Genomic DNA, 12293 nt, shown 5'->3' on the forward strand with positions numbered 1-12293 from the left:
GCAGTCTGTGACGGGTTCTGTTATGGCTGTGTACGTGGATCATCGAATAGAAGCTTCTGATTCCATTGCCTCGCCTTCTCACATAGCTTGGCACCCACTTCACCCGCTGCTGGCAGTTGCTTCCATCAGCACAGCATCTGGGGGGTGTGTGGATATCTACCTGGAACAGGTGAATAATCAGCAGCTTTGCTTTTGGACTTGAAATAATCGTGCTGATTTGAAACTTCACATTTTTATATATATATATACATATTTACAGTCTTACCCTCCTTGCATCCCTCTTGCTGGATTTTAATTATTATCTGTGTCACGTACTGTTTAGGGCATGTCAGCTTTATCAGTGTGTGACCTGAATGCAGGCAAAGTGCAGGAACAACCACGAAGCCACAGATAAAATGAAAAGAATACACTTATTCCTGTTACCTCACAATTTGGGGCACCTCTGAGATCACTGCCTGGCAGAGGGAATACAACTGGGGATGCAGGCACCGCAGAGCTCGGGTCTTGCTAACAAGTGTGAAAGCATAAGAGGAAACTACTGCTTTTTTCCTCTGTTTATTAGGGGAGAGCAGAGTCTCTCTCCTGCCAGAGATGGAACCCTAACATGTTACCTCAAGTTTCACAGGGCTACGTTATCTCAGCACAGGAGCTCTGCTCATTAAACACACAAGGCTAAACAACAATTACTATTGTTCTATGTCCTGGCTGCAAAGTTGCTTGAGCGTCCTCCTCGCCAATCTTCCATTATATTCCCGCAATCAGCTATACATGTTTTATAAGAAAGTCTTTTTAAATTAAATTGATCTTTCTGTTGCAATTTGATATTTACAGTGTTTAAGTCCTGTTCATGGTGGTTACCAATTTGCTTTTTGCTTCCCATGGTACGAGAATTTCAGGCTTATAAGTAACGTGGATGGATGCTGTTGTTTTTTTTTATTTCAACTCTAAGTGAATAAAATGTACTAAGATATGTAAATTTTAAAAGTCATTCCTCCAACTTGAGACTGAGCTGATTCGCTGGGCTCAGCTTGTTCCATTTGAGTGGGTCGTTTCCTATTACAGTTTCTGCTTGTAGACAGATTTGCTTTCTGTAAACTTCACTCAAGAGGATTGCGTAGGACTTCGGTTTGTGTGATTTTTCAGGAAAAAAGTGTGCTGTTTTGGGGGATGGCATTACAGGCTGTCCAGCAACAGGCGGACTGGAAAGGTTTAAGTCTGTTAATATGAGTAGCCTATAAAATTTATGCTTTTCCAAGTGTATTATGGAAAACTGTCACTCAAATTTTACAAAAGGAAAAATAAATACATAGAGAAGTTAAATGTCTTGCCTGAAATATTATTGCAAACCGTGCACAAAGGAGGCTCTACCTGTAGGAGCTGTTTAAGCATTAAATTATCCTGTGTCCTTAGTAAGGCGCTCTGTTCTTTTTCAGAAGTTGGGGTTTTTTTACCTTGAAACGTGTTCGCAGCCTTCTTATCCTTCATACAGGAGTGGAAGCTTGATATTTGGTATGAACTGTGAGGGAAGAGCAGCCTGGAAAAGCAGAGTGAAGAGCTCATGTCACGCTGCTCTGTTTTCATCAGTGATTTTTCAAGTGTTGTAGCCCGTTTTTATGCACGTGAAATAGTTGTAAAGAGAATCTGTGTTGCCACTGTGTATCTCTTGCAGAATGCGCTGTTACCTGCCAGGCCTTTATTGCAGAAAAATATCTTGTGGACTGGGAAATGAATCTGAAGCAAATCCTTGTCCTGAGTTTCCATTGTGCTGAGCTCGCACTTTATTTCCACTTGCAGGGAGAATGTGTGTCTGACACACACGTGGAGAGGAGCTTTCGGGTCACATCCCTGTCCTGGCACCCTTCCAGAGCGATTCTTGCGGCAGGCTGGGAGACAGGAGAAGTTGTGATACTCAACAAACAAGACAAGGAGCACCACGCGGTCCCGCCAACCCAGAACGCCAGCATCGCGGTCCTGACCTGGAGCGCAGATGGCACCCGCCTCGTGTCTGGTGACAGGGTGAGTGGTGCTGCTGTCACACGTGTGTTTGGTGCAGGACACTGCACTGCCAGCCTGTCACGGGAAGGGATTAGCGGCAGGGGAAGGGCCAATTGTGAGGGAGACAAATTTCCTTGCTCTGGGTACAAATTAAAACTGTTGGGGAGTAAAATCAAATTGCAGTATTTTAACTTTTTCTTTGCCGTTTTATCAATTCATCTTTAAATAAAAGTGTGTCTAATCTCAGTACGTGCTGAGCAGTGGGATAGGATTTAAGGCTGCTTGGTGGGTGGGGAAACTGAAACACACAGAGTTTGAATTATTTGTTCCTCTCTACGCACAAATTTTGTGTCAGACTTGGGAATAAAGTCCAGGTGTCAAGGAACAAATTGCAGCAAGAACACATTCAGCTGCAGTGAGTACATAGCAATGCTCGCTTCAGTACAAGCTCCCGTGCTACTCTCTCTCATAAATACTCTGAAAATATGTCAGAGTTATTGCATGGAAAGTATGTGATGGAAATACTTGAAATGTGAGGGTCTGTATTTCTTGATGAGCTGGTTACCCATTTATATAGTGAAATGAGAAACTAGCTATGGAATATTTAGTATTCAGGTTTAAGTAGTCACAGAAGATTCTGGTTTTGCTAGTTCTTCAGTCAGCAAACGCAAAAAAAAAAGGGGTTTTCTATATTTTCTCTGATATCAAGTTGAACTTGTTCAAGGATTTCAGTTGTGCTCTTTAAGAGTTCTTAACTGTGTGTCAGAGGAAGATACAATTTTAAATCTTTTACAAAACTCTGTTGCCACATTTGACAGAAACGCAGAAATTCAAAACTGAGTCAGAAATGAATTTATGCTGCTTTTTGTTAGAAAAGAGAAAATGCTGCTGAGACAAAAGAAGGTGATGCACAGTTTGAGGCCTTATTTACATGTAGATAATACGTGAATGTAGCCACAGGTTACGACAACCCAACATTTACGGACAAACTTTATTCAAATTGGTTTATTTGGTGTCAGATCACGGCAGTGAAGTTATCTTAAACCAGATAGAGCCGTTCTTACGAGCAAATGTAACCACTTTTTGACTCATCCTAACTGCTGCTCTGATCAGAGTATGAATCAGAGTAGAATAAGCAGTGGTTTCAAAGAAATACCTTAGCACGATGAAACAAGACCTATGCATTTGCTGAATTTTCATGTAGTTACAATTGCTGTTTTTGGACAGACTGGCCTCAGTAGATGGAACACTAGTATGTTTGACCCCACGCAAGTTCGTTATTGCAATCTAGCTGTGTTATCCTCTGCTGACATTGAACACACGGCTGCACGCAGGTCAAGGTACTCCCTGCTGTCCCTGGCTGATGAAATGTGGGTCCTTAAAGGCCTGCAGCTGCGGGTGCAGAAGCCAGCTTGAGCTCATCAGACTTGTGAGGAACCCAGGCTGGGGAGGGAGGCTGAGCACGAGGCCGGTTCAACATCCTGTGGTGACCTCCGAGATGGTCTCTGCCCAGTTCTACACTAGGTGGGCCCGGTCATCGCTTGTGTTGGGTGGTCGGTGTCATTGTGTGTAGTCACCATCCAACGTGTAGTGTAGGTATGATTCATTTTCTACATCTTTCTTAATAACTTTTATTTTTAATGTATTTCCCATGAAGGTTTATATTCAGTTAACTCCTCTTAGGTGAGTGCTGCCAAGATCATGCTCTGCTCATATTAGGGGAATAGCCTTAGAAAAGAGATAAATATTTGGGCTCTGATTTGGTTTCTGTTTGGTCTTCACTGCGGCTTCATTACTGGGAGTGCTCAGCGGAGAACATCCAGTCCTCATAAATCCTGAGCTGCAAGAAAATTATTGGAAAATAACTTCTTAAAGTTGCAATAAGATGCTGTGAAACTTGACAGCTCTTAATTTCTGTTTTAAGTTACAAATAACATGGATGACTTCTAGATTTCAATCGCACAAAAGAATCCTAAGGATCTAGGTGGTTGCTACAGTGAAAGCCTGTTTATAAGGCAAAGAGCCTTTATTAAATGAAGCTAAAGCTTTGGGTTGTTAAGAATAACATGGAAGATACAGGATACTGTAGGAGTAAATGTTATTGATGCTAAGGTCAACGTCCTTTGTCCTTTTCAAATACCATTTGAAAATAGAACAACTCTGCATCCTTTCTGTGACCAGTCACGCTTAGGAAAGGTAGTGAGGTTTTTTATTTCCAGTCTCATGTATTCCAAACCTGGAATGGAGTTTGCAACTAGGTTATCTGGGTTCAGGATGGGATACCTACAACGGGATGGAAGGAAGGTCAGCAGCTTTATAAAACTGCAAGCTTTTCCTCCGGCTTTTAAATGGTGTGGGCTTTCTTAATTAGTTTCTGTGGAATTTGACATTTAAAGCTGATGGAGAAGTGAGAGGTGGAACCAACAGTCTAGGGTTGTAGGATCCCGTGATTCCCAGAAGTAACCAGCAGATATTGTGTGAACTGTGGGTGGCCTCTGGAACAGGAGCATGGAGGCACAGCTGTGTCACAGGCTGTATACTGTCAGAGACAGCATTGCACTGAATAATTACATAACAACAACAATAAATAATCTTAAAATTCCAGCTGTAAGGCTGTAGCGTAGATTGATTTATTGGGATAGTTCATGTATACATTATGCCCAACTGTCTTCTTGCCTCTCTGCCTTTTCCATTCTTTCCAGTCCCCCGAGTGTGGTGCTCATTCTGAGGTGGTGCTGCCGAATGCTTGTTACCTTTAGAACCCGTGCCAGGGGCTGAGCACTGAGCAACTTCACTGACTACTGTGGAATTACTTAGCAAACCAGGCATCCTTTCAATTACTTGGCAAACCAGGCCAGTGGCATCCTAGCTTCTCTCAGACATGGCATGGCCAGCAGGTCCAGGGAGGTTCTTCTCCCTCTGTACTCAGCACTGGTGAGACCGCTCCTTGAATCCTGTGTTCAGTTCTGGGCCCCTCACCACAAGAAGGATGTTGAGGCTCTGGAGCGAGTCCAGAGAAGAGCAACGAAGCTGGTGAGGGGGCTGGAGAACAGGCCTTATGAGGAATGGCTGAGAGAGCTGGGAGTGTTTAGCCTGGAGAAGAGGAGTCTGAGAGGAGACCTCGTTGCTCTCTCCAACTACCTGAAAGGAGGTTGTGGAGAGGAGGGAGCTGGGCTCTTCTCCCAAGTGACAGGGGACAGGACAAGGGGCAATGGCCTCAAGCTCCACCAGGGGAGGTTCACTTTGGAGACTAGGAAAAGCCTTTTCAAGAAAAGGGTCATTGGGCCCTGGCAGAGGCTGCCCAGGGAGGTGGTGGAGTCCCCATCCCTGGAGGGGTTTAAGACAGGTAGATGAGGTACTTAAAGATATGGTTTAGTGGCAGATAGGTATGGTTGGACTTGATGATCCTGGAGGTCTTTTCCAACCTTATGATTCTATGATTCTTTAGAATCTGTGATTTTTCTAGTTACTGAGTCTATTTCTAAGAAACGAGTTTATGTTGCACTTGAGTGTCTGCTCTGAAGCAGGGGAATAGCTCCAGCAACCCTGAACTGCTTTCTGTAGGTTATGTGTGGCTTCACGCATGTCTGATCCCATACCCATCTGTATCGGTGTGAAAGAGAAGGTGTAGCTCTGTCAATGAAATGTTGATGTGCACCGAGTAGCTGGAGTCTAAGGGTTCCTATTCATGGGCAAAGTGTAACCAACTGGCTGTTGCCTTTTTCTAGCACGGTGTCCTGGTTCTCTGGCGAATGGACCAGCGAGGCAGAGCGCAGGGCCCTGCTCTGCTCAAACAGGACTACGGGAAGTGCCTTTCTCACTGTGTCATCCGACCGCCCCCTCCTGGCGAGTGAGTATCGTGCCCCAGCAGAGCGCTGGCAGACCAGGTCTTTCTTTTGTTCTGCAGACAGAAAACCCTTCTCACAGACAAACTTTTTTCTTAAATCCGTATAAACCCCAAGTTCTTCTCTGAACTGTCCTTTATTTCCAACTTCTTCTCCCAGTTGGAGAAGTTGGCTCTTTTTTGTCCTGTGTGCAGCAACAGATCATCTTCCCTTTGTCCATAGCTGTTGCTGTTGACTCTTCCGTTAATTCTTCTAATTAGCAATGTTGCTGATTGTGGCAAGCAGAAAACACACTGAAAACACAATTATCCATGAAATAATTGGCAAGATTAATTAAATTAAAAGTAAATTCTTAAGCATTATTATTCCTTTCCATCCTTGTAGGTATTTAAGGCCAGGTTGGAAGGGGCTTGGAGCCCCTGATCCAGTGGGAGGTGTCCCTGCTCATAGCAGGGGTGGAACTGGGTGGGCTTTGAGGTCTCTTCAACACAAACCATTCCATGATTCTGTGATTATTTCACCTCCAAGCAAGAAATAGGAAAAGGCTGTAGCAAAAATAATAAAAAAAAGAATTTTCCCTGTTCTAGGCTGCTTCTGTTTCATATTTCTGTAAAAATAATAATGCTTAGGGAAACAAAGGTGAAACAATGTAAATGAAAACTAGTATTAAAATTTTACTTTGTATCTTTTTGAGATTTCCTTTTTTCCATCTGTGCATGAAACTTATTTATTTTTTAATTACACTGTGCTTTAACTACTTCTCCATTCTTTGAGATGGGAAATGCTCTGTTATGTACAGAATTGGAAATTAAGTATCTCTGTTTTCAGGGATTTGTTTCAGCTGGCGAAAGCAGCTGTGGGTGGTGACGAGGCGGCCTTGGATAAGTTTAACTGGAGGAAAGCTGGAACAGGAGCCCCTCTGAATACAGGACTGCAGGAAGGACTGTCCTTCTTTATCGCTTTGACAAATGGTAAGAGCAAAACCACTTTTCCTCCCTGGTAGAAATTTGTCTCCTATAATACTTCAAAATAGCTCAGTGGACAATGGTCCTGTTTTCATATATCCAGCATCTAGAGGATATTCATACAACCATCATATTAATATGTCCAACAGGATAGAGTATCCACAGGAGTTGAAGACTGTTAGGTAAGAAGAAATCAATTAAATTATTCTATGCTTGGCATCCTGAGGGTGACCTGCCCCCAAAGGGACCCCGTGTGATTGGGTTAGTCAGGTTCCTGAAGCAGAGAGTGGGAGGAAAGTATCTCTAACACCCATGTGTAAATAAAATAAGTAGTTGGCATTTTATGCCAAGCTTCAAAATAGCATGTGCATTGTGCTTTTTTTCCCCCCAGAAACAGGCAAGTACTACTAGGATGTAACTTCTTCTAAAACGTATTATTAATTTACTTTTTTTTCCTCATACTTTGAGATGAGGCTTCAATCTAAGGAAGAAAAAAAAGCTGTTTTGTTAATATTCTACCTAGTGTTATTTCTTCCCTGCCATTTGTCTTTCTCTCCCTTTTACTGTTCTGGGTGCTGCTTTGCTCCCAGCTTATTTTCATCCCACCCCAGTTGTTTGCAGGATGCCTTCTGTCTCTCTAACCAGCCAACTCTATGCAGCGGAGCCAGAGTGTGTGTGACAGGTACTGTGATGGGGATGTTTCTGTAGGTGGTTTGAGTACGTAAACCTCTAGATTGAAGTGTTGACTACTCTGAAAAACATTTAAGTTCTGCTGGCTCTGCAGCTCAGTTACAGTTTGGTTTGGTGTTTATATTTTCAGGAATAAGCCCCATCATTTGCACTAGCAGAGCTTCCATGGGATTGTGGGAGTGGTGTTGGCCAGCTGTGTGTTTGTTTTGCAGCATGGTTGGCTGTACGTTCATTTCATTTCTGAGTTACGAGCCTCTTTACAAGATACGTAAATGAAAAAGGCCTACAGGTCATTTCTTAAACATACAAGGAGAGAATCTCTGCATAGAGTGCCTGTGGCATCCTCCCGTACAGTGCCCCCGCTGTGGTGATGCCAGCCTTATTTAGGGACACATTGTCTTCTGCCATCTTCTTTTGCAGTTGTTTCAGGAGCTCCTGTTGCAACTGTTCCAGTCAAACGACACTAGCTGTTTCTTTTCAGCAGTCTCACTCCCTAGGTTGATTTAGGCGTATGAATTTTGGACTGAGTTCTTAGTTTAGTTAGCTGTATCTCATAGCTGTGGAATCACTTAATGCTTTCATAGGATTTGAATTCCTTCTGAAGTACAGACTCTCAGCCCAAACTTATTTAATAAAAAAGAAAGAAAGAAAATTTCTTACTGCATCCTTTTAAATCTCTCAAAAGAGTTTTTGCTGAAGAGACTGTAGAGCATCTTTTAAAGCAAAACTAGAAGAATTAAGATCCTCCAAAAAGCCATAAACAAAATGAAAAAAACTCCCAAGTTTTGAGTACTTATGAGCTGAGCTGGTTTTTGATGCATTCAAAGCTCTGCTTGTTGCAATAACACAATAGATGCGATTCAGGTAATATGTTACATCAGATCTTTCTCCGAAAAGAGGATACCTGAACCAAGAACAATTTGTGAAGTTGTTTTGCAACACTTTCCACGAGCACAAAGAGTTGTCTTCGTTACTGAACACTGGACATGGCCCACAGCTATCGGGGCCAACCTGAACAGTGGGCCTCATCCGGATATTTTTACTGAATGCATCCCTGTTGTTACTGCAGACATTTTCGGTCACGAGCAATAATCGTCTTCTCTTCCCTTGGCCTGGTTTGCCATGCACAGAAGGTGAATTTAACTTATGAAATGCTTATGAAACATTTCAAATGGCAAATAAAATCCAGGGCCTATCTGTCTTGTAAAGGTGGAAAAGTGAAATTCAGTAGATGGTTGATCACTACAAAGTATTACTACAATAAACAGATATCTGTGCGACAGAAAGTGCCACGTGGGATAACTGCCAACAACCCTGGCATCCTCACAGGCTGGGGGATGCAGGGATGGAGAGCAGCCCTATTGAGAAGGATGTGGAGTGAGGAACGGTGGGTGAAAAGCAGGACAGGAGCTGGCAACGTGCAGTCACGGCCCAGGAAGCCAATCATGTCCTAGGCAGCATCCACAGCAGTGGGACCAGCAGGGCGAGGGAGGGGATTCTGCCCCTCTGCTCTGCTCTGGGGAGATCTCACAAAGAGTCCTGCGTCCAGTTCTGGAGCCCTCAGCACAGGAAGGACACAGAGTGAGTCCAGAGGAGGCCACAAAAGTGACCAGAGGGCTGGAACAATTCTGTTGTGGGGAAAGGCTGAGAGAGTTTGGATTGTTCAGCCTGGAAAAGAGAAAGCTCCTGGGAGACCTTGAAGGAGCTTCCAGTACCGAAAGGGGCTCTGGGAAAGCCGAGGAAGGGCTCTTGATCAGGGAGAGCAGGTATAGGATGATGGAGAACTGTTTTAAACTGAAAGAGGAGAGGTGGAGATGAGATCTTAGGAAGAAATGTTTTGCTGCGAGGGTGGGGAGGCCCTGGCCCAGGTTGCCCAGAGCAGTGGTGGCTGCCCCATCCCTGGAGGTGTTCAAGGCCAGGTTGGATGGGGCTTGGAGCCCCTGACCTAGTGGGAGGTGACCCTGCCACAGGCAGGGTGTGGAACTGGATGGGCTTTGAGGCCCCTGCTGACTCAAACCATTCCATGAAAATATGCTTGCAAGAATTTTGAAAATAAAGTAATTCTTTTCATTAGATACATCACACTGCCTCTTCTGTACAATGTTTTAGCAGAGATTCATAATGTTCATCCTTACACGTTTCTTCAGCTTTTGGAGGACAATATTATTTCCTTTCATAGGGAGCTTTGATTTTCACTAGTTTGAAATGCCACATTTATATAATAGCATAGTTTGCTAAGAAATTATGTATAATATGTGTATGTGGCATGGGATCTATCAGGTTTTGATGACTTCGTCTGGGTGGTTTCTGTAATACCATTTACAAACTGCTCTGCTAATTCTGGTTTTGGTCCTTGTGGAGACCTGTGCGTGGCTTATACACTATTACAGTTGAACCAAATGATAATGGCTTTTAAAATGCTGATATGTGCTGTAGTTACCAAGTCACACACTCTAAAATCGTAGAATCCTAGAATAGTTTGGGGTGGAAGGGACCTTAAAGCCCATCCAGTACCACCCCTGCCATGGGCAGGGACACCTCCCACTGGATCAGGGGCTCCAAGCCCCATCCAACCTGGCCTTGAACACCTCCAGGGATGGGGCAGCCACCACTGCTCTGGGCAACCTGTGCCAGGGCCTCACCACTCTCATCATGAAGAAATTCTTCCTTATGTCTAGTCTAAATCTGCCCTTCTCCAGTTTATACCCATTGCCCCTTGTCCTATCACCCATCACAAGCCTCTGTGAACTCGTCCAAGCCTTTGTGAACAGCCCTGTGAACAGCTTTCTTGTAGCTACTTCAGGTACTGGAAGCTACTGTTGATGGTGTTCTTAGAAAGATGCTGTCCCATTTGCTTAAGATATCTAGGTGGATTCCATTTAGTGTGTGTGATGGTGTGTTTCTAAACAAGGAACAACTTCATATCCACAGTTTTCTGTAAGCTGGACTCTGCAGTCAATTGTGCCAATTGCAGCTGCTGTTCTTTCTCCAATTATTAATGCTGAAGATTTCAGAAGCCATCATCTGTGCATGTGTATGCAGAAAGCTTACTTGTAGCTTAAAATCTAGATTTTCTAGATGGGGGGAAAAGTGAATAAATTTTGGTTTATTGCTCTGGTCAACTCTCATGGTCTGTATCCTGAGACAAATTGGAAAACAACAGAATTTTGGTTATTTTTGTATCTTCGGCACTTGAGGAATGTTTTATTAAGGTGAAAAATAATCAATTTTGATTTTCGAAGCTAAGAACTGTTAACTGAAATCCCCACCTTGTCTGTGTGTACACAGGTTCTGTGCATTATGTGAATGAGAAAGGAAAGACAAAGCATGTGTTGTCCACAGACAGCCTGGTCCAAAAGCTTCTGTTCATGGAGAAAAGAGATGTTTTAGTGGTAATAACAGAGAACCTGCAGTTGTCCTTGCATGCAGTTAGTCTTGAGGGAGGAGCAGAAGAGCTCATGAAGGTAAGAGTTGGACTATAGGGTAAAGTTGCAATGTTTGATCTTTGTAAGTGTGTTAGGAGGGGGTTGATTATCACTTTTTTCTTAGAAATACATCAAGTCTTGTTCTTGTTTATCCGGTAATACCTTGATGAGCAAGTTCTTATTTAAAAGTGGAACAGAGTAGTGTGGTACTCAACTTGGAAAGATGTTTTTTCATCTTGCCTTCCTGTTTTTTTTCTTAGTTTCTTTCACTTGGACCCAGAAATTATTGTACAGGGGCAGAACCCAAACCAAGCTCTCGCAGTACTTGTAATCTGCTCGACTCAAGTCAGACACTGTTGGAGAACGCTGAACACTGCCTGGGGGGATGGAATCCAAACCTTCACCTTCTTAAGACTTGGTTCCTTTTATCTAAGATCGAAGAAGCCTGGGCGCTTGTGTTTTACAGGAGTGTCTGCTTGTGATAATTCTTACTGACTTTTTACTAGAAGAGTTAACATCTCACATTTTAAAGCAATCTTTATCAAGTTCTGAGAGAAGATGTAGTACAAGAGAATAAAGCCTGCTCCTTACCTGCTTAATTAACCCACTACAAGGTGTCTTTTGTTAAATCTATGCAGCATATTCTTCATGCATTTAGTGGTGGTCATTGCCTGAGAGAAACTAGTGGGCTGTCTCAACTGACAGACAGGGCTAGTTATTCTTCTGGTTTGACTTTTTGGCCAGACCCTGTAATTCAGATGATTATTGCCTTTCAGTGTGTTACTCCTACCTTCTGCAAATGTATTTGTTTGCTTGTGTCTTACAGGTGAAGTTGAGTGGGAAAATATGCCATTCTGCAGACATCATTTTGATAGACCACAGCCTTGTTGTCACAGCACTAGGCGAGACGGTTGTCAGGTAAGAATCTTGTCATAAAGCTGTTCTGGTTGGTGGGGAAAAGTGTGACCTGAAAGGTTTATGGTCTGCAGCGCACGGAGTGTTTCACTGAACTGTTCTGTTTTTTTTTTTTTTTTTTTAACAATAATGAAGAAACTCCCTATATTTTCTAATTTTGTTTCCCAAAATAAATGGAGAAATGAAATGGAAAATCTATTTCCTTGAGGACAAAACCAAACTCTATGTATCTTTCTTTCTCTCTAGTTGTTTCATCAGTCAGTACTACAAAACTTCTTCCTTTGAGTGCTGTTGTTGTTTTCTTCTGAAAACACATCCATTTGGGTTTTTTACATGGAAAAGAATGCTGCTTTGCTGTTCTTTCCACTCTTGTCTGATAGTTAGGATAGTCATCGCGTCAGCAGAAGGAAGAAATAGTGCTTGCTTTCCTGGATGTTTCTCTGTTAGTGTAATATAAG

General features: G+C 43.0%; 1 protein-coding gene across 1 annotated transcript in view; it reads left to right on the top strand.

Annotated features, from left to right (window-relative positions):
• IFT140 (intraflagellar transport 140) overlaps nucleotides 1–12293 on the top strand; it is an 83957-nt gene continuing 71664 nt past the window's right edge. Inside the window, exons 1-6 of the mRNA XM_069870033.1 lie at nucleotides 1–169; nucleotides 1795–2016; nucleotides 5724–5845; nucleotides 6669–6811; nucleotides 10784–10959; nucleotides 11747–11838. Of these exons, the coding sequence (XP_069726134.1) occupies nucleotides 23–169; nucleotides 1795–2016; nucleotides 5724–5845; nucleotides 6669–6811; nucleotides 10784–10959; nucleotides 11747–11838 (902 nt within the window). The 5' untranslated portion in view covers nucleotides 1–22. The remainder of the gene's footprint in view (nucleotides 170–1794; nucleotides 2017–5723; nucleotides 5846–6668; nucleotides 6812–10783; nucleotides 10960–11746; nucleotides 11839–12293) is intronic.

This window comes from Phaenicophaeus curvirostris, chromosome 16 (assembly GCF_032191515.1).
Source record: "Phaenicophaeus curvirostris isolate KB17595 chromosome 16, BPBGC_Pcur_1.0, whole genome shotgun sequence".
NCBI lineage: Eukaryota > Metazoa > Chordata > Aves > Cuculiformes > Cuculidae > Phaenicophaeus > Phaenicophaeus curvirostris.